Source organism: Chiloscyllium punctatum, chromosome 7 (assembly GCF_047496795.1).
Source record: "Chiloscyllium punctatum isolate Juve2018m chromosome 7, sChiPun1.3, whole genome shotgun sequence".
Classification (NCBI taxonomy): domain Eukaryota; kingdom Metazoa; phylum Chordata; class Chondrichthyes; order Orectolobiformes; family Hemiscylliidae; genus Chiloscyllium; species Chiloscyllium punctatum.
Window position 1 is genome coordinate 78,691,025 of NC_092745.1, and position 27,819 is coordinate 78,718,843.

The 27,819-nt window shown below is 41.2% G+C and overlaps 1 protein-coding gene across 18 annotated transcripts in view; it reads left to right on the forward strand.

The window, feature by feature from the left end:
* Positions 1-27,819, forward strand: part of lrrc7 (leucine rich repeat containing 7) — a 617,417-nt gene that overhangs the window by 423,215 nt on the left and 166,383 nt on the right. For all 18 annotated transcript variants that reach the window (XM_072574143.1, XM_072574142.1, XM_072574141.1 and 15 more), the window contains 3 exons: positions 4,623-4,767; positions 19,217-19,289; positions 21,199-21,328. In XM_072574143.1, the coding sequence (XP_072430244.1) occupies positions 4,623-4,767; positions 19,217-19,289; positions 21,199-21,328 (348 nt within the window). The remainder of the gene's footprint in view (positions 1-4,622; positions 4,768-19,216; positions 19,290-21,198; positions 21,329-27,819) is intronic.

The window sequence follows — 27,819 nt, forward strand, 5'->3', positions numbered from 1 at the left end:
CCACGCAGCAAACTAGGTTGGAAAGGTGTTGCGGGCTGATGTTGTGGTCAACAATATCAAAGGCTGAAGAGAGGTCAGGAAAGGCAATGTGAAATAGTTAACATTGACATGTCATACGTGATTCTGTTAAGAGACATTTCAGTACCGTGATCGAGCCAGACATTTGATTGGAGGGGTTCAAGCATTTTGTTCCGGGAAAGATGGATATGTATTTGGGAGAAACAACACTTTGAAGGGTGGACAGAGGAGTCGAGAGTTTTTTGTTTGTGTAAAGGGGTGAATCCTGCATATTTCAAGGGGAGAAGTGGTAGCTGAAGCCAAGAACCATTCAACTACTTGGTTGACAGGGGAATGAGGAAGGAAAGTTGGACAGTCAACAATCAGGTAGAAATCTTTTCTATTTGTTAAGGGATGAGGGTGTCACTAGTTGGACTAGTCATTATTGCCCATCCCTAATTGCCCCAAAGGCAGTTAACAGTCAATTACATTATTGTGGATCTGGAGTCACATATAGACCAGATCAGGTATGGATGGCAAGTTTCCTTCCCTTAAGGACATCAGTGAAACAGGTGGGTTTTTGGAACAATCAACAATGATAGTTCCACATGTCATATTTTTATTGAATCCAGTCATTACTATCAGGCATAATAGCATTTGAACCCATGTACCCAGAATATTAACTGAGGTTATAGTGACATACAGCATGGAAACAGACCTTTTGGTCCAACTCGTCCATGCAATTCAGGTTTCCTAAACTGAACCAGTTCCATTTGCCTGCATTTGTCCCATATTCCTCTAAACCTTTCCTAGCTATGTATCTGTTGAAATGTTTTTTTAAATGTTATGTGTGTATCCATCTCTACCACTTCCTCAGGCAGCTCCTTCCATATATGCACCACCCTCTATCCCTCATGTCCCTTTTAAATCTTTCCCTTCTCAGGCGTTTGGATTACTAATCCTACATGCTTTTATTTAAAGACATATAAAGCACATATGTACTTCAAATCAGCAAGAACAATTTTAAATTTATTATTAATTGAATTTAAGTCTACATGTTTGGGCATGTTATGATGCATCTCCACAGTCAGTGGGACTTGATGCTGGACCTCTTGGCCCAGAGGTAGGAAACTACTGTTGACTACAAGAGCCATATCTTTGAGCCGTATATCGGATATGTTCATCATCCTGTTATGGAAGTGCCTGTAGTAGAGCAAGTTATAGATCTTCTTAATGATCCTGATCAGATATGTAATTATATACTTTTGGAGCAGTTGGGACCTGAGCCTGGGCCTCCCAGCTCAGAGGTAACAACACTACTACCATGTCACAAGAGCCCCTTAGCATAATATTGACTGCTGGGTAATAACACTGTCGATATTTTCTAATCAAACTGTTCAGAAATGTTATTACTCACCTCTGGAGCAGATAGCTCAGTTAATGTCCATTGTCTAAATATAATTGACAACCAATTACTATTGTAACCATGCTGCTCCTTTAACAAGGTTTTGCTGTCCTTGGCATTTTTATCAGGAGGCCGTAAAGACACAGACAGCCCCGAATTGTCTAGGGTTGATCTACTTAAGAATGCTTTCATGTTAAAAATAAACACTTGTACAATGAAAGGGGAGTGGCCAGTTCTCCCAGCTCAGCTTTTCTCTGGTTTGGTTTGGTTTTAGCAGTCTGGCTGTTCACTGAAAGCAGGCAGCCAGTTTAAGGCTGCTGGTCCAAGAAACAGAACCAAAAACCAGGCATGAGGCCTTCAGATCAGGAGACCCACTCAACTATAAGGAATCCAGGTATGACCTTCGCAGAGTCATTAAGACAGCCAAAGACCAATACTGATACAAACTAGAGACCCAGACAGGCACCTGGCGACTATGGCAAGGACTGAATGACACCACAGGTTCGAAAAAGAGACAGTGCAAGATAGCAGATGATGACACATCCCTCCCAGATCGTCTCAACGCCTCCTGTGCTCGCTTTGAGCTGAACTTCGGCAGAGAGGTAATACCCATTCCGACAAGTCCTGACGAAACTCTCCCAACAGTCACTGCATCAGAGGTCAGATAAGTTTTCCTTAGTGTGAATCCAAGGAAAGTAATGGGACCAGATAGAGCACCAGGCCGTGCACTCAGAGCACGTGCAGATCAACTGGCAGAGGTCTTCTCGGACATCTTCAGTCTCTCCCTGCAGCAGGCCACTGTCCCTGCCTGTTTCAAGAGGACCAACATCATCTCTGTGCCTAAGAAGGCTCGTGCAGCATGTCTCAATAACTACCACCCAGTGGCCCTAACTTCACTGGTCATGAAGTGCTTTGAAAGGCTGGTCATGGCATTAATCAACTCCAGCCTCCCCACTACTCTTGATCCATTCCAATTTGCCTATCAGACCAACAGATCCACATCAGATGCCATATCACTTGCCCTTCACTCCTCCCTAGAACATCTTGACACCAAGAATAGCGATGGAAGGAACCTACTCATTGACTACAGTTCAGCCTTCAACACTATTATCCCCTTGAGACTGATTACTAAACTTGGTGATCTCGGACTAAGCCCCATTCTCTGCAACTGGATCCTCAGTTTCCTGACCAACAGGCCACAATCAGTGAAGATTGGAGACAATATTTCATCCTCACTAACACTCAACACTGGAGCCCCCCCAGGGGTGCATACTCAGCCCCCTACTTACTTACTGTATACCCATGACTGAGTCACCAAATACCCGACAAATGCCATTTACAAGTTCGCTGATGACACCACCATAGTCGGTTGAAACTCAGAGGGCGACAAAACAGACTACTGATGGGAGGTGGAAGACCTGGAAAAATGGTGCACTGAGAACAACCTAGTTCTCAATGCCGGCAAAACCAAGGAACTCATTATTGACTTTTGGCAGGATGTTACTCATGCCCTCCTACACATTAACAGCACACAGGTCGAACGAGTGGACAGTGTGAAACTCCTGGGAGTGGTCATCCACAACAAGCTTTCTTGGACTCTTCATGTGGAAGCACTGGTTACAAAGTCCCAACAATGTCTCTTCTTCCTCAGGCAGCTGAGGAAATTTGGCATGACGGCGAATTCCCTTGGCAACTTTTATAGGTGTGCCGTCGAGAGTATTCTGTCAGGATGTATCACTACCTGGTATGGCAACTGTATCATTCAAGATCGGAAACGTTTACAGAGAGTGGTGAACTCGGCCCAGACAATCACAAAAGCCAACCTTCCATCGATAGAATCCATTTAACAGGCCGATTGTCAAGGAAAGGCCGCCAACATTCTCAAAGATCCATCCCACTCTGACAATGCTTTTCTACAGTCTCCACCATCGGAAAGAAGTTATAGAAGTAACAGTTTCTCCCCTACTGTTGTTAGAATACTAAATAGACTCACAAACTCTTAGCATTCGTCTGTACATGTGTTTTTATTTTTGCCGCTGATTACCTATTGTTTACTTATCTATGCTACTTAACTCTGTGATCTGTCTGTATTGCTCACAAGACAAAGCTTTTCACTGTGCTTCAGTACACGTGACAATAAATTCAATTCAATTCAATTCAACAGCTATGTGGAAGAAGGTGTTCCATGCTGAATCTCTCTGCCATCTGTTTCTCTCCCGTCAAACCCTGTGTTTGATTTTGCCTTTTGTGGCAAGGATTGTTTATGGGGATTGTTGCAAGTATTTGGAACAGCATCATTAAGTTGGGATAATCTGTTGGGTTTTCAGATGGGTTAAGTTATTCTTTATTCTGTTCTCTTCTGTTTGTATTTCATTTAAACCAAAAACTAAGTGGTTGGGCCAGCTGCATCACTCCTGGAATATCCACTGTACACCTGCTTAAAACAACGAGCAAAGTTAGGGACTGGGCTACTTTCTTGACATGTTTTGAAGGGATCTGGTCCATAACACTATATAGTCAGTAGTGGACAAGGAAAAAGCTGATCCAATTATGCTAATCATCAAACAATCAATTTCAAACCACGTAGAAATTATCCCAAGTTAGTGACAGTTTTGCTTGTTCTATTCACTACAGCCCTAGGGACAGTATAAGGGAAACAGTGCCACAGTGGTAATATCTCAGACCCAGAGGTCTAGGTTCAAGTCCCATCTCTCCAAAGGTGTGTCATAACACATCTTGAATAGGTTGATTAAACATATCTTTAAGATATTGAAGTACCAATGTTAATCCTTAAGTGAGGGAAGACAAAAACCAAACATTTGTGGTGATATTCATATTGTTCAACAAGAATTGGAATGAGGTGTGAGTGGAAATTGATGCAAAGTAGGTTACAGGCAGCAGACTACTGAATAAGCTAAAGTGTAGAAACGGGAGGAGAAAGAGCAGCAAAAATTCTGCAAATAGCCTCAATATCATTGAGCTAGACAAACAGCTCATACTTGACAATGGCATGTTTCATGCATGAGAGGGGTCAAGTGTAGCATATTGATATTAGCTAAGTGCATATTCAGACATTGGCATTTGTTTGAGGTACCAGAAACTAGGATCCAGACAGCAGAAAATGTATGGTCTTTACAGAGATGGGAAAGAAAAGAAGGAAAATTTATTTAAAAATCATGAAACATATTACATATATTGTTTGTTTTTTGTATTTTTTCAGCCTCTAGCAAAGTTGAAACATCTGACATACTTGGATATGTCAAAGAATAGAATAGAAACGATTGAGTCAGATATTTCTGGATGCGAAGGCCTGGAGGACCTCCTGCTTTCATCCAATCTGCTGCAACAGCTGCCTGACACCATAGGTAGGAACAATGTTACCATTTTCTTTTTATAATTTAACCATGAATATTTTCCTAAAAAATATAGAGAAGAATAGAGAAAAAATAATAATGTAGATACAGTTTATTGTTCAAAATATTGGTGGATGATTTTGAAAGGACATGACATAATGTAAAACTTTGTATTCCTGGGTTATGGCAAAAGTATCATGAATTAATACAAGTATCTATTTTTTAATAGCGCAATTTGAATTGTAGGGCAGAATTTAATGCCCACCCATTAGACGACTTTCAAGGAGGGGCCTTTTAACTCAGTGAGGAGGCATTCCTGCCCAGTGCCAATTGAGCCACTATGAGGGCAGTGAATGGCCACTTAAGGGCTTCAATCTGCTGCTGCTTTTGTTCAGCCAGAAGTGTTTAGTCCAGTCATCTTGTCAGAAACAAAATGTCCTGAAAAGAGCCTAATTAAGGAATCAAACATTGGGAAAAGGGAGCTTGCTCAGAGCCTGCCAGAATAGGTCTTAATCCAAAAACATCCTGCCCTCAATCAATTGTGACCTGGATCCATCAGCAACACTCAATTTATCCCTGGCAACTGGCTCTCCCAGTGGGTTTTCTACTTCCATGATTATTAAATACAGGGAAGGTCCACCAATGTCCATTTAAGTGCCTTAAGAATAAATTAATTCAACAGACCTCCCTCAAAGGAGGAGGTGGAGAGCCTCAGCTAGACTCTCCATTTGGCAGGCCTGCATTAAATATTGCTCAAACAGTGCACTAAAGCAATCCCTGAAAGCTCACCCAGTGGCTCAGCAGATAAATTTACAAGCTTAGTAAAAGGCATATAGAGCCATCGAGTCACACAGCATGGAAACAGACCCTTCGGTCAAACCTGTCCAACCAGACATCCTAATCTGACCTAGTCCCATTTGCCAGCATTTGGTCTATATTCCTCTAAACCCTTCCTATTCATTTACCCATCCCGATGCTTTTTAAATGTTATAACTGTACCTACCTCCATCACTTCCTCTAGTAGCTCATTCCATACATGCACCACACTCTGCATGAAAAAGCTACCCCTCAGATTCTTTCTAAATCTTTCCTATCTCACCTTAAACCTATGCTCTCTAGCTTTGGATTCCTCCAGCCTAGAACAATGTTTACAGTTCACTCTATCCATGCCTGGCCTGATTTTATAAACCTCTGTAAGGTCACCTCTTAATCTCTGCTCCAGGCAAAATAGCCCCAGCCTCCTTACACTCAAAACCTCCAGTCCTGGCAACATCCTTATAAATCTTTTCTGCACCCTCACAGGTTTAACAACATTCTTCTTATAAAAGGGCAACCAGAATAGTACGCTATATTCCAAAAAGTGGCCTCACCAATGTCCTGTACAGCTGCAAAAATGATAGCCCAACTCCTAGGAGAAAGTGAGATCTGCATATGCTGAAGATCAGAATCAAAAGTGTCTTGCTGGAAAAGCACAGCAGGTCAGGCAGCATCTGAGGAGCAGGAGAATTGATGTTTCGAGCATAAGCTCTTGATGAAGAGTTTATGTTCAAACGTCAACTCTTTTGTCCCTTGGATGCTGCGTGATGTGTTGTGCTATCCCAACTCCAATACTCAGTTTTCTGACCAATGAAGACAATGTGTCAAATGCTTTCTTCACCATCCTGAAGACTTGCAACTCCATTTTCAAGGACTTAAGCATCTGTGCTCCTAAGTTGCTTTGTTTGGCAACAAATTCGGTCTCTAGCTATGTTAAGGTGGTTTCAAGTCAAATGCTACTAAAATGACTGTAACTGACAACATAACTTGCAATTACAGAGATGAAAATCAGTCAGAGTTCTAGGGGATACATTAGATTCAGGAGGATATAACAATGCTGGATATGGAGGATGTTCCAGATGGTTCAAGGATAGAATCTATTTAGTTCAAGCTAAGAAATAATAAAGGTACAATGATATTACTTGAAATATTCTACAGGCCACCAACTAGTGAGAAAGATTTAGAAGTTTTTCCATTCTTCCTTCAGTAGAGTGATGGTACCAGAGGACTGGGGAATTGCAAATGTTCAAAACACTCTTGCTCAAAAAATGGTGTAATGTAAGGAATTGGAACAGGAGTGGCCCTTCAAGCATGCTCCACCATTCGACATGGTCATAGCTGATCTGCCTCAGCCCTCAGCTGTTCTTTCATTCAAGCTTCTCATAGCCCTCAAGTCCTTTTTACATCAACATCTTTTTCTACCTCCTCTTCTAACATATTCAGTTATTTAGCCTCCTCAATTCTCTGGTGTAGAGAATTCAAGATATTCAGTACAGTCTGAGAAAATAAAGTCCTTTGCAGCTCAGTTTCAAATAAACGTTCCCTTATTTTGTATCAATGACCTCAGTCTGAGATTCTGCCACTAATGAAAACATCTACCCTGTCAGGCCCCAAAATCTTCTACATTTCAAAAAACATCACCCCCATTCTAACTTTCTTAGCTGTTCTCGTTAAGTCAACCTCTTCACTAGGAATCAGCCTAGTGAATGTCTTTTGAACTGCCTCCAATGCCAATATACCCTTTCTTAAAAATAGGGACCAAAATTGTACACGGTAGTCCAGATGTGGCCTCACCATTATCCTGTACAGTTGTAACAAGATTTTCCTATTTTTAAACTCCAACCTGCTCGCGATGAAGGCCAAAATTCCATTTGTCATTGCAATTACTAACTGCACCTGCGTGGTAACTTTGTGATTCATGGATTAAAAGCACCCAGATACCTCTGTGATGTACTTTCTGTTTAAATAATACTCTACCTTTTGTTTCTCCCTACCAAAGTGCATGCCTTTCCTACATTAAATTCCAGCTGCCAAGATTTTGCTCACTCACTCATCCTGTCTGTAATGCCCTCAGATTCCTTCTGACTTCGTCACAACACACCCTCCAATCTGTTTTTGTACTATCAGCAAATTTGAATTCATTACACACTGCCCATTCCTCTAATCATCAAAGCTGTTGACTGATCTTTGTGGCACTCCACTAGTTATGTCTTTCTAACATGTAAAAGACCCCTTAAAACTTACTCTCTGCCTTCTATGTTAACCAGTCCTCAATCCGTGCTCATATATTACCCACAGTACTGTGACCTGCTATCTTGTGCAATGACCCTTTATGTGGCACTTTATCAAATGCCTTCAGATAAGACCAGCAATTACAGTACAAGCCAGTCAATTTAACTTTGATAGGGAAGTTTTTGGAAATGGTAATTCAGGCCAAGTTAATAGGCATTTGAGAACATTAATGTTAATTACAGAAAACCAGCACAAATTTCTTAAGTGTAAAGTATGTGTAACTAACTTGCTTGAGTTTTTAAACATGAATGGCATGGATTTCCAAATGATATTTCATAAAGCAGCATACACAACTGACTCATATGTATAGTTAGAGCTCATGGAATAAAAGGATAGTAGCAGCATGGAAATGAAATTGGTGAGTGATGGGTATCAGAGATTAATGGTGAACAGATGTTTTCAAGCATGATGGCATTTACAGTGGAGTTCCCCAGGAGAAAGTGTTAGGGCCCTTGTTCCTCTTGATGAAGATTAATAGCTGAGTAGTAGGTGAAATTTGAAGTTTTGAGAGCTGTAATGATGAAAATATTAAATGTTATAATGTGGAATGGGCAACCAAGTGGCAGATAAAATTAAATGAAGAGAAGTGTGCCATGATTTATTTCACTAGGAAGAATGAGAAGAGACAACATAAAATAGAGTACAATTCAATATGAGGTGCAGGAAGGGTAAATATACATAAATCATTGAAGAGGACAGTGCTACTTCAGAAATGGCATTAGCAATCCTGGGATCTATAGAAGGACATTGAGTACAAAGAAAGGAAGTCATGATAAAACTGCATAAAACATTGGTTTGGCCTCAAATGGAGTATTGCATCCTGTTCTGGGTACCACACTGTATGAAGGAAGTGGAGAAGGTGCAACAAATATTCCACAACATTATGGCATAAGGATGAGAAATTTCATTTATGTAATAGAAAGGGGAAACAGAGGATAAATCATGAGAAATCTGGACAGAGTAGGTAAAGCGAAATTCTTCCCACTAGTCGACGAGTCTGGAGCCCAAGAACACTCATCTAAGGTGATTGTCAAAAGAAACAATGCTTTTTATCCAGTGAATGGTTAAATTCTGGAATGCATTGGCTACGACTGTGATGGAAGTAGATTCTGTCATTGTTTCTGAAGATAATTGGATCATTCTCAAAAGTGGAAATATTTGCAAGTGTATGAGAAAAAAGGCAGGGGAGTAGCATTTGGTGAATTATTCTTGCAGAGAGCTGGGAGAAGCAGAAAGGGCCAAATGGCTTCCTTCTGAGGTTAGAGTATTCAACAGTTCCAGTCATGAATATAAATTGGTTGGGAGGTGTACAAACTGAAAGGAAACATTTATTAAAACAGTGCCATCTGTTGGTTTCATACCATTTCTGTAAGCAGAGATTATGAGATGATTTTGCAGTATTTGCAGAGCTACGACACATTCATTTGTGCATTGATGTTGCTGCATTGAGACAGCATGCAGAACACTCAGATAATCTTTCAATTCTTTGCATGCATATCCATTTTTCTTGCTGCAGGGATCATTTTGGTACAAAAAGTATATTTATATTGTCATACACAAATATTGCCCATCAGGCATTCATATTACCTGTGCTGCATCCTCATGGACTTACACAGATGACATTGTCTAGGTTCTTTGAGACTCAGGGCAGAATCTAAAAGGGGTCTGAGCAATTTGGCTATGGCAAGATGTGTAATAAAGCAGATGACAGGAACCGCGAAGACCATCTCGATGTAGAGATGATCTTGCTCCTTTTCGATATTTTCTAAATTAATCTGTTCAGAAATGTTATTACACAGTGCTGGAACTGATAGGACTTGAACCAAGACCTCCTGACTCAAAGGTAGGGACACTACCACTGCACTTCAACAACCGTACCTGCTCTGTATTTTATGCTTTTCACAAGCAGTGTGGTGAGATTCTGAGGAAAGGTCACTCGACCCGAAACGTTAACTCTGATTTCTCTCCACAGATGCAACCAGACTGCTGAACTTTTCCAGCAATTTCTGTTTGTGTTGGCAAGATTCTTGGTAGGCAGTGGCAAAATGCCAATTTACAGAAATTAGTATTTATTAAATGCTTTGTTAACGCATCAAATGAGAATTTGTGTTGCAGATGTTTCATCCCCTGTCTAGGTGACATCCTCAGTGCTTGGGACCCTCCTGTGAAGCGCTTTTGTGATCTTTCCTCCGGCATTTGTAGTGGTTTGTATCTGCCGCTTCCAGTTATCAGTTCCAGCTGTCCCCTGCAGTGGTCGGTATATTGGGTCCAGATCGATGTGCTTACTGATTGAATCTGTGGATGAGTGCCATGCTTCTAGGAATTTCCTGGCTGTTCTCTGTTTGGCTTGTCCTATAATAGTAGTGTTGTCCCAGTCGAATTCATGTTGCTTGTCATCTGCGTGTGTGGCTACTGAGGATAGCTGGTCATGTCGTTTTGTGGCTAGTTGGTGTTCATGGATTCAGATCGTTAGCTGTCTTCCTGTTTGTCCTATGTAGTGTGTTGTGCAGTCCCTGCATGGGATTTTGTACACTACGTTGGTTTTGCTCATGCTGGGTATTGGGTCCTTCATTCTGGTGAGCATTTCTGAACTGACAGCCAGACTACTGCGACCACTAGGACTCATAACAGCACACAAAACAACAGCCACTCTCAGACAACAACTCATCAGAACGAAGGACCCAATACCCAGCATGAGCAAAACCAATGTAGTGTACAATATCCCATGCAAGGACTGCACAAAACCCTACATAGGGCAAACAGGAAGACAGCTAATGATCCGCATCCATGAACACCAACTAGTCATGAAATGACATGACCAGCTATCCTTAGTAGCCACACACGCAGATGACAAGCAACATGAATTCGACTGGGACAACACTACTATTATAGGACAAGCCAAACAGAGAACAGCCAGGAAATTCCTAGAGGCATGGCACTCATCCACAGATTCAATCAATAAGCACATCGACCTGGACCCAATATATCGACCACTGCAACGGACAGCTGGAACTGACAACTGGAAACGGCAGATTCAAACCACTACAAATTCCGGAGGAAAGATCACAGAAGCGCTTCACAGGAGGCTCCCAAGCACTCAGGATGTCACCTAGACAGGGGACGAAATGTCTGCAACACAAATTCCCAGCTCGGCGAACAGAACCACAACAACGAGCACCCGAGCTACAAATCTTCTCACAAACTTTGAACATCAAATGACCTCATTAAAAGGCAGATTTCCATCTTACCAACATTGACAAACAAGCTAGACATTGGAAAACTCAACCAAGAAACATGAGTGAGTGCCTGGTGGATTCAGCTCACTGCCTGCTCCAAATGGACTCAAGCTGTGCACTAAGCAGGAACATCTCAGGACACAAATCACAGACACCAGCCACACATACTTTCCTCCACGGACATTGGATTGACTTCTACCAACCTGTTATGATCACCCTGGCACTTCTATTGTTCTTTTGCAGTGTGCTCGGAAACACTAGACTCGCATTGCAGGGCAGACCAGGAACTTGCATTGAAAGGCTGCAATTAGGGTCACTTTACATATGGATACAGGGTAAAAACAATGACTGCAGGTGCTGGAAACCAGGTTCTAGATTAGAGCGGTGCTGGGAAAGCACAGCAGTTCAGGCAGAATCTGAGGAGCAGGAAAATCGACGTTTCGGGCAAAAGCCCTTCATCAGGATTGGAGCTACAGCCCCAGCTCACAGACTGGACCAGACTGCATCTTAGGGCTGTGCACTTGCTCTCTTAGCACTTACTCAGTTAGAGCCTATCTGCATCCTGCCTTGTTTTCCTGCATCAATTAGTGTAGTCACAGTATCAGGCAACTAGCCTTGCTGCTAAGAAATCCTCTGTCTAGAAGGCGCATGTCTTAGTGTATGGCAGTGTGCTACCTCAGTCTCAAACCTGTACCTGTGTGCCAGCAGTTTATGAGGCAAGCACACTGTGTCTGCAGCAAGCAGGCAGCTGTGTGTCAAAGTCTGAGCTGAGTAGTCCAGAATGAAATTCATGGAGGTAGGTACACGTTAAGTCAATACTTCCCAAACCAGTGCAGGAAATGGGCCATGGTCAGGTGCCCAGTAAGGGTGTTTTGAGTAAATGGGTTCATGCCTCTGCAGTCCAGTGAGCTATTCACAGTCAGTCCATTGGTGTTGTAATGACAAGTGGATAAACAGTGGAGCTCGGAAAAGCACAGCAGGTCAAGCAGCATCAGAGGAGGAAGGGAGTTGACGTTTCAAGTCAGAACTTTTCATCAGTAAGTGGGTCTATCTCCAATGCAAATCCCAGGTCAAAAGGGTCGTGATGAAAGGTTACAACCTAAAACATCGAGGCCCCTCCCTTTCTGATGCTGTTTGACCTGTTGTGCTTTCTCCAGGTCCATTCTGTATCCACTCTCCAGCATTTGCAGTTCTCACTATCACTAAGTTCATAATAACAAGTTTAGAGTTTAGGGCTAACGTAGCTGGGGAGATGTGCATGCAGTAGTCTGATATGTGTTGCCCAGGTTGTCCAGTCATGTCAGTCAAGGAGGTTGGCCGCAGTCGGTCTGCTGAGTCCATCCCTGTTAACTAAGGGAAAAGAGGGAGGAAATGAGGGTCTATGACTGGGGACTGCAAGCCCTCGGCAGGGGTACAGTACAAATGAAGGATGAGCTGCAGGATTTGCCAGAGGGTGGCAAGGTGGGGCAGGACAGAACAGAAATGATGGCTCAGAGAGGGTAATTGGAATGGTGTTATTCATTGTCAGGTTCTGCGGTTGGTTTGGAGGAAGCCTACTTAGCCGTTGAGCTTGTTTACCCTGAAGAGTTAGTGAGACAACCCCAGAGACAGTTGTCACTGGATGGGCCAGATATGCCAAGGGTCTTCTTGCCACAGGCTAGAACTCAGCTAAAGCTTCCAAGGGTTGGATGGGCAGGCAGAGTGGAGGGGAAAGGACTATCCACCCTTTACAGTATCCTGAGTGGAAGGTGTAGTGTGGTACCACCTCCAGCCAGGTGCATTCTGGCACCACCCTGTCTCCCTATGAAGATGGGTAGCTAGACTGGGGTCAAGGTCCTCCAACCTCCTGTCGCCAGGCCTTTGGTACAGGAAATGAGTGCAAATGTACCCTCCACTCTAGCAGCCTGTGAGGGTGCTAGCTCTCCATGGTAGCTGCCAATCTGTCCATGGCTGCACACAAACAGTCGCAGGATTTGTGGACTGATGCAGCCTCTGGGCAGTGAGAGCCACTGCATCTGGTATTACAATCTTCTCTGCCAGAAGAAGACTCCTTTGCCACCACTATTTTCCAACAGGGAATCTTGTCAAAGAAACAGAATGCCATCTTTACCTTCTCTGACGTGTTCCAACACTGTCTGTCAAAAATCAGGACAGCTTCAGAATGCTGCTGCTCAGCAAGGAACCCAGGAGCCTTATAAAATGACAAATATGAAGAAGATCAATGCAGTGGAGTAGCAGGGCCACATATAGGCTCCTGCTAGGGGCTCTTTTGCTCCTGCATGATTTCAGTCCTTTCTTTATGCTTCTCTTTTTCTTTCACTTTTCATGTAATTTTTCTTTGTTTTTGTCTATTGGGGTGGGTTAATTGGTGAAATTTGTGCGGCAGCTGGAGGGGGCTGAGTGTACAATGGTTTCTCCTCCCAGCAGTAGACATGGTGATGACAGGAGCAGCAGGCATGTCCTCCCGGCTTTCAGGGATGGCAGCAGTGGCACAACTCCTCCAGGTGGCGATGGCAGCACTGACAAGGCATCGTTTTGGAAGGAGGTGCGCAGCAAGGTTCTTGGTGAGATGGCGGCAACACCTTGGTCTGGCTGTGGAAACAGGGACTCTTGGTTCTATTAGATCCAGAGTGGGGACTCCTGGCATTGACAGGACTTCTTGCAAAGGCAGCAGCATGTTGTGCCCGGAGCCAGGATTCCTGGTGTCATCAGGACAGCAGTGGAGTCAGGGATTCCTGGTTGAGGGGTGAGTGTGTGTTCAGCATGGAATCCAGTGTCGGCAAGGTGGGTCCAGGGGCAAAGAGATGGCACCTACAGAATGGCAACTTCTACATTGGTGGATTGAGCACAGGAAACGGCAAGGCTGTGGAAGAGGGGTGGTGGTGGTGCAGATGGTGTTGGTGAGCTGGCTTTCCATTATAACTTTTATCCTTTTTATTTTTAAACTATTCAAAATGGTGCTGGAATGTGGTGTCTGTTAAAGCTTTTCACTATATTTTACTATATTATTCACTGTAAAATGCAGCTGACAATAAATAAATCATCCATTCATTTGTTCAGATGTTAATCATTGCATAGATATATTCTGAGTGGTGAATTGTTTGGGTATGGTGCACGATAAATTGGGGCAAAATCAGATATGCATGACACCATAAGGAAGGGGAAGGTAATTAATACAGTGAGTTTGGTACAATCGGGCGAGAAAATGTATTGGGCCTTGCAGTGCAAAACCCTTCAAAAAACTTGATACAATTTGGACTCAACCAAAATAATAAGGCTCAGCCCACAATCTCTGCTATCACAGCTATTGTTTCACTTACAGCACAGAAGGAAGTCATTTGGTCTCCAGAGCATTTCAGTCAATACCACTCCCCTGATCAATCACCTTGGCCGAGCAGATTTATTTCCTTTGGGTGCCTATCCAATTTCCTTCTGAAATCATTAACTGTGTCTGTTATATGCAGTCTGGTGCTGTTTATATTAAAAATATAAAATAGACATAAAGAAATTATGGACTAGAGTGGAACTTTGCAACTACAATTTATTAATGCCCTATTAAAAGACTGTTTCTTGGATTCTGAGGAGCCAAATGCCACATATGATTGGGAAGAAGACACCTAAATCTCCCTCGAGTTAAAGACTAGTAAATTACTTCTCCCTCTACCTAATAAAGAATAGGTACATTTTAAAGTACAGTGATATAAAACATATTTTGTTAAGTAATGTTTTTGCTTTTATTCATGCATGGGATGTGGGCTTTGCTGGCTGGGCTAGCCTTTATTGCCTTGGTGAATTTCTGCAGTTTGTCTTATAGTGCAGTTATATGCAGTTACTACAGGACACCTGCGGTGGAGGGGTGACTATTGGTCTAATAAAGAGGGATACTTTGTCCTGGATAGTGTCTAGCTACTTGAGTGTTGTTGAAGCTACACACATCCAAGCAAGTGGGAAACATTCTGTTTTGCCTGGTTTGTGCTTTGTAGCTAGTGGAGTCAGCTGTTGAGTTACTTACTGCAAGTTTCCTAGCCTCTGATCCACCTTTGTATCTACAGGATTTGTATGGCTAATCCAGTCCAGTTTCTAGTCAATGGTAACCCCCATGATATTGATAGTGAGGGATTCAGCAATGATAATGCCATTGCATATCAAGGGATGATTGTTAGATTCTTGGAGATTGGTTGTTGCCTGGTACTTGTATGACATAAATGATTCTAGTCACTTGTCAGTCAAAGCCTGGCCTTGCTGTATTTGGATGTGGACTGCTTCACTGTGTTGTGATCCCAGCTGATGTTATTACTAGATGAGTTACATCCCAGACCAATCATAGAGTTCATATTTTGTTGTGCTTTTTCTTTGATTTTGGGGTGGCCTCTCACTGAAACACAATGCTCCAGATTTGTTTTTAGCAGTAAGACAAAAGTTTCTTATGTATTAGAAATGAAACTCAAAATAAATAAAATTATTTGCAAATAACTCAATTTTAAAGACTTAAAAGCACACAGTAAACTACAATCCTGTTAATTACAGTCCTTTACAATATTCTAACACCAGAGTCAATTCCCAAACTCTTAAACACAGGGGTTGACTTAACTATGGCTTCATTTCCCAAACGGGAGAGTCTGATTGCTTTTACTTGAGCATTCATACAACTTGCTCAGCTTCAAATAACCCTTCAGTGTTTAATCAATCTCTTCAGAAATGTTTAAATTCCTTACACTGAGGGATCTATTTCTCCATTGTTCTAAACTATCTCCCTTTCTCAGAAGCAGCTATTTCACACATCTAGTTTCAGCAAGACTTCTGCAAAGCCTAATAACTAAAACCTAAAATCTCTTTTTTCAAGTTATGAGTGTTTCTACTAATCAAAAGTAGCAATTGGTACAACTGAATGGCTTGCTAAGTCATTTCAGAGGGCAATTGAGAGTCAACCACATTGCTGTGAATCTTAGGGTAGGCCAGACCAGGTGGAGATGGCAGAGATGCCAGATGCCACCCAACATCACAGCCACGTAAGGGGCATTTAAACAGTCCTTGGATAAGCATATGGATGATGATGGGATAGTGTAAGGGGATGGGCTTAGATTAGTTCATAGGTCAGTGAAACATCGAGGGCTGAAGGGCCTGTTCTGCACTGTATTGTTCTATGTTCTATGTTCTATTTCATTCCCAAATGGACATTACTGAACCAGATCTTTATTTTTCCGACAATCGGCAAGTGCGTGTTCAAATGCAACAAAATCTGGACAGTGTCCAGGCTTGGGCTGACAAGTGGCAAAAAAATTTGTGCCATGCAAATGCTAGTCTATGACCATCAGAAATAAGAGACAATCTAATCACCACCCCTGGGCATTCAATGGTATTACCATCATTAAATCCCCCACTATCAACATCCCGGGGGGTGATCATTGACCAGAAACTTAACTGGACTCACCACATAAATGCAGTGGCTACAAGAGAAGGTCAGAAGCTAGGAATACTGTGGCAAGTAACTCACCTCCTGACTCCTCAAAGCCTGTCCAGATTCTAGAGTGTGGTGCTGGAAAGGTACAGCAGGTCAGGCAGCATCTGAGGAGCAGGAGAGTCGACATTTTGGGCAAAAGCCCTTCAACAAGTCGATTCTCCTGCTCCTCAGATGCTGCTTGATCTGCTGTACTTTTCCAGCACCACACTCTCAACTTTAATCGCCAGCATCTGGAGTCCTCACTTTCACCATCTACAAGACACAAGTCAGGAGTATGATGGAATACTCCCCACTTGCCTGGATGGGTACAGCCCAACAACATTCAAGAAGCTTGACAGCATCCAGGACAAAGCAACCCACTTGATTGGTACTACATCCACAAGCATCCACTCCCTCCAACACTCAGTAGCAGCAGTGTAAACTATCTACAAGATGCACTGCAGAAATTCACCAAAGATCGTCAGATAGCACCTTCCAAATCCACAATCACTTCTGTCTAGAAGGAAAAGGGCAGCAGATATATGGGAACACCACCACCTTCAAGATCCCCTCCAAGTCATTCACCATCCTGACTTGGAAATATATATTTGTTCACTGTCACTGGGTTAAAATCCTGGAATTTCCTCCTATTGGCATTATGGGTCAACCCACAGCAGGTAGACCACAGTGGTTCAAGGTGGCAGCTCACTACCACCTTCTTGAGGGCAACTAGGATGAGCAATAAATGCTGGCCAGCCAACGACACCCACATCCCACAAAATGAATTTAAAAAAAGAAAAAAAATCTCTTCTCAACATAAAGTCTAATATGCAACTATTTACTTTGTTTGTTCATTAAACTCTCCTAATGTAAACAAATTCCCATTAGCCTCCAAGATTTCTCTCAAACTGTTTTTTAAAAGAAATAACCATGACTGTACAAATTAATCAATAAACCCCTTCAGACATGCAATGCAAATACTACATGCCACTAGTTCAAATTCAAGTTCAAAAGAAAATGCTATTAAAATATAGATAAATCTCACACTTTACATCATGAGTATGTGAGCAGACTTAAATATTGCCAAATATTGTGCAACCCTGAACAAACATCTTCACTCCTGAGTTAATGATTTGTGTAATAGAAATAACCTACATTCTTTTTGCTGATGATAATGTTTCTCCAAATGAGAAAACATCAAAAGCAATATCAACTATGTATCCAACACCTCATAGTAAGTGTCCTGTGACTTATTTCAACAGTGACATGCAAAAATATTGAGGGACAAGTGTCTCAAATCTTATTTCTGAATGTTTATCCTTAGAAACGGAACTTCAAGATAGCTTTTAAAGAAATCATTATATATGTTTTATGCTTTCATTTGAGAGTATGCCAAGCACTCTGGAAAATCTGATAGCAACAATAAAAGAATTCATTAACCACATCTGTGAAATAAGCTTTATGTGGTGGAAAGTATAGTTTGAGGTCAAGAACAACAGCATCAACTGCAGATCCTCCTGCAATGGAACTGAATGTTTGACAAAGGCTTTGGAGAGCTAAGGTTCCACTCTGTAGCTGCCGTTCTTGTTTATTCCAACATGCAATGTAAAAGGACATAGGTCCAGACATATTAGTTTGCTTTATGCGAAATATAATTTTTGTGTATTTGTGGATTATGGATATGTATAAATACATATACACAAAAAACAAGTATGTAAACTGTATATACATATAAATAAAAATGGTTACGGATTTAGTAGAAGGGCAGTTAAACACTTATACAGGGGAACCTCGATTATCCAAATACCAATTATCCGAAAATCAGATCATCTGAAGAAGATCTCGAGGTCCTGATAGAAACATTACATCAAAGACGTGTTTCCAGCAGTGATCGCATCTTTTGTTTGCAGTGATTAAACAGGCACCGTCTCCAAATGGCTGAACTCCCATCCTCTCTCTTCCCCCACACTTTCCCTACAGAGGGGTGTTCCCTAACCCCCACCCTAGCTACCCAGGAATAATCTCTCCAACATTGTCCAGTACAGGGCAAATGTGGAACCTGTCAAACATTTGCAGTAAAATGTTATGTGTGTGTGTGTGTGTGCGCGCGCCTGTCCGCTATTTGGAGGCTTACTCCAGAAACACAGCAGCAGAAGTCTTGTTGTTGGTGTACATTCCGATGCCCCGGAGAGGGGCTGGGGGTGGGGGCGGGGTGTTGCGGTGGAGGGCGGGGATGGGAGCGGGGGATTGCGCACTTCGTGCTGGGGTGCAGGAGCGCTGTTGGACAGGGTTGGGGGGGCAGTGTTCAACAGGGGGGTGGGTTAGACGGGGCCGGTGTTGGGGGCGGTATTAGACCGGGTTGGGGTGCGGGGTTGAACAGGGGCGGTGTTGGGGCAGGGACTTGTGCACTTTGTGCTGGGGGTGGGAGCGGTGTTGGAAGGGGGCGCAGTGTTGGGGGTGGGGCTTCGCGCACTGTGAGCTGCTGCAGTCTCCTGAATAGGTAGCAGACTTTAAAACTCCAAGCCCCAGCAGAAAGGCATTTAATCGATTTTCCAAATAATCGATTATCCAAACGAAATACTGCCCACCCATCATGTTCAGATAATCGAGTTTCCACTGTATACTTAATAATTTGCCAGTTACAAGTTACTGATTTATTGTCTCTTCTACCTACAAGGAATATTGAAAAAACTTACAACATTGAAAGTGGATGACAACCAGCTTAATGTTTTACCCAATGCAATTGGAGGGTAAGTGGATGAGAACAAGATCAAGCTCTGTTATGGTGCCCTGTGAGCAAATGTCTTGCTGATACTCAAATAAAATCAGAATACTGTAGGTGTTTGAAATTTGAAATAAAAGCAGAACATGCTGGAAATTACCAGCAGGGCTAAAAGCATCTGTAGAAAGAGAAAGAGTTAATATTTGAAGAGAAATTTACCTCTTCATCAGGACGTCTTTAGCCCAGTTCTGAAGAGTAATTTTTTGCTCCAAAATATTGACATTTTTACCATATGCTGCCAGACCAGCTGAGCATTTCCAGCACTTTCTATCTGGCTAATACTCACTGTTCTTAAGATGATTTGTCAGGAATGAATGTTTGGATATGATATTGAACATCGGAAATGGCTTGGCCTCTGTCTTTCAAGTCTTTTTTTGCAACATAAATATTGAAACCAGTTAGTGAACAATTCTTCCGATTTGTTCTCTTGTGCTATGAAAGCTGAGAAGAACCTTGTCTTAAATTCAAGTGAAGTAAATGAAATATGATTTTTTTTTTAGATTACTTACAGTGTGGAAACAGGCCTTTCGGCCCAACAAGTCCACACCAACCAGCCGAAGCGCAACCCACCCAGACCCATTTCCCTACACCTAACACTACGGGCGATTTAGCATGGCCAATTCACCTAACCTGTACATTGTTTTTGGACTGTGGGAGGAAACTGGAGCACCCAGAGGAAACCCACGCAGACACAGGGAGAATGTGCAAACTCCACAAGACAGTCGCCTGAGGTGGGAACTGAACCCGGGTCTCTGGCGCTGTGAGGCAGCAGTGCCACTGTGCCACCCAATATATTTAAGCAAAGTCCATCCCATCTTGAATAGATAGATCCCTACTGTGTGGAAACAGGCCCCTTCGACTCAACAAGTCCACACTGACCCTCCGAAGAGTATCCCACCCAAACCCATTCGCCAACCCTATTAGTCTACATATACCCTGACTAATGCACCTAACCAACACATCCCTGATCACTACTAGGCAATGTAGCATGACCAATCCACCTAACCTGCATGTTAGGAAACTGGAGCACCTGGAGGAAACCCGCACAGACACGGGGTGAATGTGCAAACTCCACACGGACAGTCAACCAAGGCTAGAATCAAACCCAGGTCCCTGGTGCTGTGAGGTAACGGTGCTAACCACAGAGACACCATGTCAGATTGAAAGGATCATCGAATTGCAAGTTCAAGTTACATATGATGCGATTTGAGTTTCTTTGTTTTTTTTTCATTGCTGGTTCAAAAAAAATTACACTTGAAGCTAACCTGACCCACAAAACTGTCCATGCTGCCAGGGTAAATATATCATGGCAGGATTTCCACTGATTATGTTCATTTGTAGAATTTTGAGAAGGTTATAAGCTTTTTATTGGGTCACAAGGATATGAATTGGTATGTTTCAAAACAATTTAATTTATAAATAAATTAGAGCAGAATTGAATATTGAACCACATTCTACCTAGTAAATACTTAGCAGAGTGTTTTAAGTTCTTTTCAGTTATTTAAAATTGCATTACTCAGAAGTGATGGATTAGATGCTATAATGCACATATTTCTGTTTTTAAATCCTTTTTCAAATGTATTAATCAAACCATGACAAGCTTAAGAAGACTCTTAAACCTGTCAAAAATATTGTTAAACCAAGGTTTTTGGTTTAATTATGGTTTCAATGTCTGTCTGCTTATGCTGATTCATAGAAGATTTTATGTTAAGCTATATTTAAATGCACTTGAACAGAATCTTGAGAGGAAAAAATATATTACGTTCAACTTAGATTGTCAACTGTTTTGGAACAGAAAAACTAGCCTATTTTATGTAACAATACTTTGGATTTTACATGGACTGCAAGAGGTATTTAATTTTTTCTCTTTTTTGCAGTCTTTCTGTTTTGGAGGAGTTTGACTGTAGTTGTAATGAACTTGAATCCCTTCCTCACACCATTGGATACCTACACAACCTCCGAACCTTTGCGGCTGATGAAAACTTTTTGGTAGAGCTGCCCAGAGAGGTGAGTTGCTGTTTATAACTGTACAACTTTAATGAATAATTATTGAACTTGGATTGAGTTAGAATTAACCTTTGAGAAATAAATCTTGTTTTCTGTTTTCAGAAGTAGGACAAAAACACGAAATAAAATAAAATTGATGAGAAAGTATCATTTAAATTATTTTAATATAAAATGCTCAATAAAGGCAGTGATGTGTTTACTTTCCTGCCTTTAGCCAGACGCACAAATCAGAAATTTCATACTCACATCCTATCCAAGTAGAATTGCCATTTCATAATTCCTGTAGTATTTTATATGTTATACCTTGATGCTTAGTCTGTTATATCATCAGAGTTGAATTAGGTAACACTTCAAAGCTTCCTTCCACCTTCTCTTATACCTAAAATCTTTGGAACTCTACCTCACTTAGTCTTCCTGCAATCTTTGGGCTTCAAGAAAAAGAACAAGCTGACTAATACAACATTATTATTATTAACAATAATAATAATACCATTACTGAGTGTCAGCCTTGGCCAAATTGTATCCTGAGATTCTAAGTTCAGGACCAATCTAGTTGATCTTCCAAAGTGGTATTAAAAGATACCTGTACTGTCAAAGGAGCTGTCTTTTCAATGAGATGTTGAATAAAAACCCAGTCTGACAGTTCGGGAAGATGTAAAAGTTGACATGGAACTATTTTGAAGAAAAGAAGGGGGTTATACCTAATGTGGTCAATATCATCCGTCAATCAAAATCAGAAAAGAATGCCATTGCTTAGCTGATCATGCTTATTGTGCAAATTTGCTGCCGCATTTCATACTTTACAACATGTGATGACACTTAAAAAGTACTTTATTGGTTTTAATGTCCTTTGGGAATGTCTGGTAGGAAAAGTATTATGTAAATCTGATTTTTTTTCTTTTTACTTTTCTTTTAACCTATCTAATCCAAAAAGACAAAGCTAGAGAATCTACAAAGGAATATTGATAGGTTAAGTGGCCAGAAATTTGGCCAACAGAGTATAATATGGGAAAATGTGAACTTGTCCACTTTGACAGAAAGAATAGAAAGGTTGTGTGTTATTGAAATAGAGAAGGATTGTAAAACCCGGTGGTACAGAGGGATCTGGGTGTCCTGGTACAAGAATCACAAAAAGCTAACATATATGTACAACAAGTAATTCAAAAGCAAATAAAATGTTGGTTGTTGCAATGGGAATTGTATATAAAAATAGCAAGGTTTTACTGCAGCTGTACAGGGCCTTGGTAAGATCACATCTGGAATGATTTGTCTAGTTTTGGTTTCCTTCTTTGAACTTGAGTATAATTATGTCAACTACAGTTCAGAGAAAGTTCACTCAACTCATTCCTAGGGTGAAGGGCTTTTTCTCATTATTAAAGATAGAACAGGTAGGACTTGTATCCACTGGAGTTTAGAAAAATATTGAAAAAATGTAAGATCCTTTTAGATTGGATACTGGGAAGATGTTTCCTCTTGTGAAGGAGGCTAGAGCGAGGAGATACAGTTTAAGAATAAAAGATTTCCATTTTAAAGTGAAGATGAGAAGTATTTTTCTCTTAGAACACTGTGAGTCTGTGAAATTCTCTTTTACAAACTGCTCGCTGTGCTGTTGAATTTAGTCAAGATAAAGACAAGGATGTTATGCAGCAGATAGGAAAGTGGAGTTGAGACTGCAACCAGATTAGCCATAATCTTACTAAATACCAAAATTGCTCTATTTTCAATTTTAATATTCTCATGCATTCTAGGCCTTAAACTTTTACTTTGATATATCTCATTAAAAAGTATACGTTATTCTGTTACATTCTGTTAATTTGCATGTACAGGCAAATTATTAACATTACAGAACCTAAAGCCTCCATACAACAATCAGGCCTGTACAATGCAATAAATAATAATTGGTTCTCCTAAGTAATATTTGTGTTTCTATGAGACTTTTAAGCCAAGCTCAAAAAATCAGCAGGTTTTGTAAAATTAAAAAAGAAACAAAGATCTGAGACAACAGAGTCTCTGGCTTAGACAAAATAGTGCTGGAAGCCCAATGCTAATAACTGCCCCAAAACCCTGCACTCACGATTTTTACCTTGTTAGTGCGAGAGGCAAAGTGGGCACATTGATTTGTGGTCCACAGAAGCAGCCTCATGTGTTGCAGCTGCCTTCCTTCAATTTACTTATAGGGGATTTGACCTGTTCGGGGAAGGGCTAAAATTTCTAGAGTTCTTTGGAGAGTAAGTGCACCGTTTTTGGAGAAATCACTGAGAGAGGTAGGGTATTCTGTAGGATAATATTTAGAGGAGGTCAATCATATTGAGATTGTTAAAAGTAGATATGAAAATGTATAAAATAGGGTAACCGCGTCAAAACTGTTAAGCTGTCAAGACATTTTGCAGTGTAAAAGCAAAGTCATTTTTTGCTATCTTACTCTGCCTGTTGATTTATGCCTGAGGGTATCATTACACAATTTGTACTACATAACAAATTTCACAACCTAACATGTCACAGTAGGTGCATGTCAGAATAGCTTTATTAATACCTCCATATGCTTAGAAAGTCTTCAAAGTGGGGCTATGAATACAAAAGCTTATTATAGTAAGGAAATAAGTAGTTGCAGGAAATTAAATATCGTGAATGGGTTTTATCAATGGGAAAGTATTTTTTTTAAAATACAGAATTCATCAATAAACGCTAAGAATTTTGTCTTATTTCATCTCAGCACAGTTATTGGTTGAGGTGGAATGGAGATTGTAAGGGCAGAAGGTTAAGCATGGGGATCATGGGTTGGCATGACTTTACACTAATTTGGCAAAGGGCCAGTATGGTCCAGGTGGGATGGGTAAATGGGCAAATACTAGCATGAAGAGGATGAGCCATGGGTTCTGGGTAAAGGGCATGAGGTGGCATGAGTTGACAAAGATAGGACATGGAAAGTATGTGCGGGTAGTGAGGGCTAGGGGGATTTTTTTGTTTCATTCTTTTTCTCACAGCTGAAATAAGGTGTTTAAGCACATAGACCAACCTTTCTGTCCACCTACCTTTGCATCAGACAGCATCCCACTTCATTCCATGGTGCATGGATGGACTCCTGCCCATTCCTAGCTCCCTGGAGCAGAAATCCAGCTGCTGGGACACTTCATCCAAGCCTGGTTTACGGAGTTTGAATTTTCCCGAGTCTGCTTGAAAATTCAAATTGGGGATAAACATTATAATTGAATTAGTTTCAAAATAATGATGGAAAAGGATGGACTGGGTCTAAAAGTCAAAGTTTAAAATTGGAGGAAGGTCAATTTTGACAGTATTAGGCAAGAACTTTCAAAAGTTGATTGGGAGTTGGATATTCACAGGTAAAGGAACAGCTTGGACGTGGGAAGTCTTCAGAAAAGAGATAACGAAAGCCCAGAGACAGTATACTCCTGTTAGGGTGAAAGGAAAGGCTGGTCGGTGTAGGGAATGCTGGATGACTAAAGAAATTGAAGTTTTGGTCAAGGAAAAGAAGAAAGCATATGTCAGGTATAGACAGCCTGGATCGAGTGAATCCCTACAAGAGTATAAAAACAGTAGGTGTATACTTAAGAGGGAAATCAGGAGGGCAAAAAAGGGACACGAGATAGCTTTGGAAAATAGGGTTATGGAGACTCCAAAGGGATTGTACACATACATTAAGGTCAAAAGAGTAAATAGGGAGAAAACAGGACCCTTAAAAATCAGCAAGGCTCCCTATGTGTGGAACTACAAAAGATGGGGGAGTTGTTAAATGAGGATTTTGCATCAATGTTGACTGCAGAGAAAGATATGGAAGCGAGAGAACTTGGAGGAAAAAAAACGGCATATTTTAAAATATCCATATTACAGAGGAGAAGGTGCTAAACCCCTTAAAATGCATAAAGGTGGATAAATCCCCAGGACCTGATCATAGAACATAGAACATTACAGCGCAGTACAAGCCTTTTGGCCCTCAATGTTGAACCGACCTGTGGAACCAATCTGAAGCCTATCTAACCAACACTATTTCATTCTCATCCACATGCCTATCCAATGACTATTTAAATTCACTTAAAGTTGGCGACTCTACTACTGTTGCAGGCAGTTTGTTCCATGCCCCTATTACTCTGAGTAAAGAAACTATCTTTGACATCTGTCCTATATCCATCACCCCTCAATTTAAAGCTATGCCCCTCATGTGAGCCATCGCCATCCAGGAAAAAGGCTGTTACTGTCCATCCTATTCAACCCTCTGATTATCTTATATGTCTCAATTAAGTCACCTCTCAACCTTCATCACTCTAATGAAAACAGCCTCAAGTCACTCAGCTTTTCCTTGTAAGACCTTCCCTCCATACCAGACAACATCCTAGTAAATCTCCTCTGAACTCTTTCCAAATCTTCCACATCCTTCCTATAATGTGGTGACCAGAACTGTACGCAATATTCCAAATGTGGCCACACCAGAGTTTTGTACAGCTGCAGCATGATGTCATGGTTCCAAAACTCAATCCCTCTACCAGTAAAGTTAAAAATCACACAACACCAGGTTATAGTCCAACTAGTTTATTTGGAAGCACTAGCTTTTGGAGTGCTGCTCCTTCATCCAAATCATGTCTACCAATAAAAGCTAATAGACCATATGCCTTCTTAATAACCCTATCAATCTGGGTGGCAGCTTTCAATGATTTATGTACCTGGACACCGAGATCTCTCTGTTCATCTACACTACCAAGAATCTTCCCATTTGCCTAGTACTCTACGTTCCTGTTGCTCCTTCGAAAGTGAATCACCTCACACTTTTCCGCATTAACCTCCATTTGCTACATCTCAGCCCAGCTCTGCAGCTTATCTATGTCTCTCTGTAACCTCCAACATCCTTCGTCACTATCCACAACTCTACAAACCTTATCATCATCCGTAAATTTAATATCCCATCCTTCTATGGCCTCATCCAGGTCATTTATCCTGAACTGGGAGAACTGGCTGATCCCTTTTCATTGTACCAGTGTTTTAAAAAAACACTTAAAATCTTTTTCAAGTAGATGTTTCCAGACATATTGGAACTCCTGCCTTTATCACCCCTGTGAAAAAGATACAAGAACAACATAATCTTGCTAAAGGAGCAGCATTGTCACACCTCTCCCTTAAAAAAAAGAACCATCAGTATCCAACGATGACTTCATTTTAAAACCCCTTAAGTTTACACTTAAATGGAATTCTGTTATCCCAATCACCTGGATAGTCTTGACTACAAGCCCTCAACATGGTCTTTGATGTCTGATGCCACCTTTCTAGAGCTCCCTGCGATTTTACTTGGTACGCAATAGATTTGAATTGTTTTATTCCTAAACTGTCCATAACTTCTTTGAATAATTTTAAAATAAATTTTGACCCTAGGTCTGATTGGATCTCTGTGGGTAGTCTGTATCTATTGAAAAATTTGAGTAACTCCTCTATAATCTTTTTAGCTGTGATACTGTGTAATGAATGGTCTCTGGAAATCAAGTGGGCACGTCCTTTATTGTTAACAAGTACTGACTTTCACTTTTTGTTTTACGTAGGGGTCCTAAGCAATTAATTAAGACTTATGTAAAAGGTTCCTTAACTGCAGTAATAGATATTAAAGGTGTGGGTTTTATTCCTGGCTGTGGTTTTCCAATTGGTTGACACATGTGACATGTCTAGCAAAATTCAACTACATCTTTATGTAGTCCCAGCCAGTAAAAATATTTTTGTGTTTTAGCTTGAGTTTTTCTTGCCCCTAAATGGCCCCCTGCTGGTAGTTCATGTGCTACCCACAACACCTCCTTTCGATAACCCACTGGCAATACGACTTGATGAACTTCTACCCATTTCACATCTGCTTGAATATGTAATAGTCTCCATTTCCTCATTAAGGTCTCCTTTTTAAGATAGTTGCACACCAGGATGCATCCAGATTCTTCTTCCATGTATGCTTTTTGATACAATTGGTTTAGTTTCTCATTTTTCTGCTGTAACTCAGTTAATTTCTCTGAACGAAAGATGTCTGCTTTATCATCTACTTGCTCCTGTTTTGTATCAACCGTTTGATTAAACAGGGTCTCTGCTAATTCCACTTCAACTTTCTTATCTGTACCCTTTGATCTCTCCTGTTTAACTGGTGACTTTGTGACCTCATTACCATACAATCAGGAAAAATCCCAGGATATGCTTCCTATTCAATTGCCTGAATTTACATTAGCTTTTCAACCACAGAGCGTGACACTCCTACCCGTGAACCAGCTACATCGTTAACAAGGACAAATTGTATTTCTGGAGCTGAGAGTTTTTCCAGTTCTCCTACCATGTCTTCTTCATTCTTCACTGGACATTCTAAACTCACACTACAAAAATGAGTGCATTTTTTCTCACCGTGAATTCCCATTACTAGCACTTTTTCTGGCAATAGTCCTTCAGAAGTGCAAATTTTTTCAACATCAAAGATTGAGAGGATCCTGTATCTCTTAATATTGTAACCTCTTTACCTG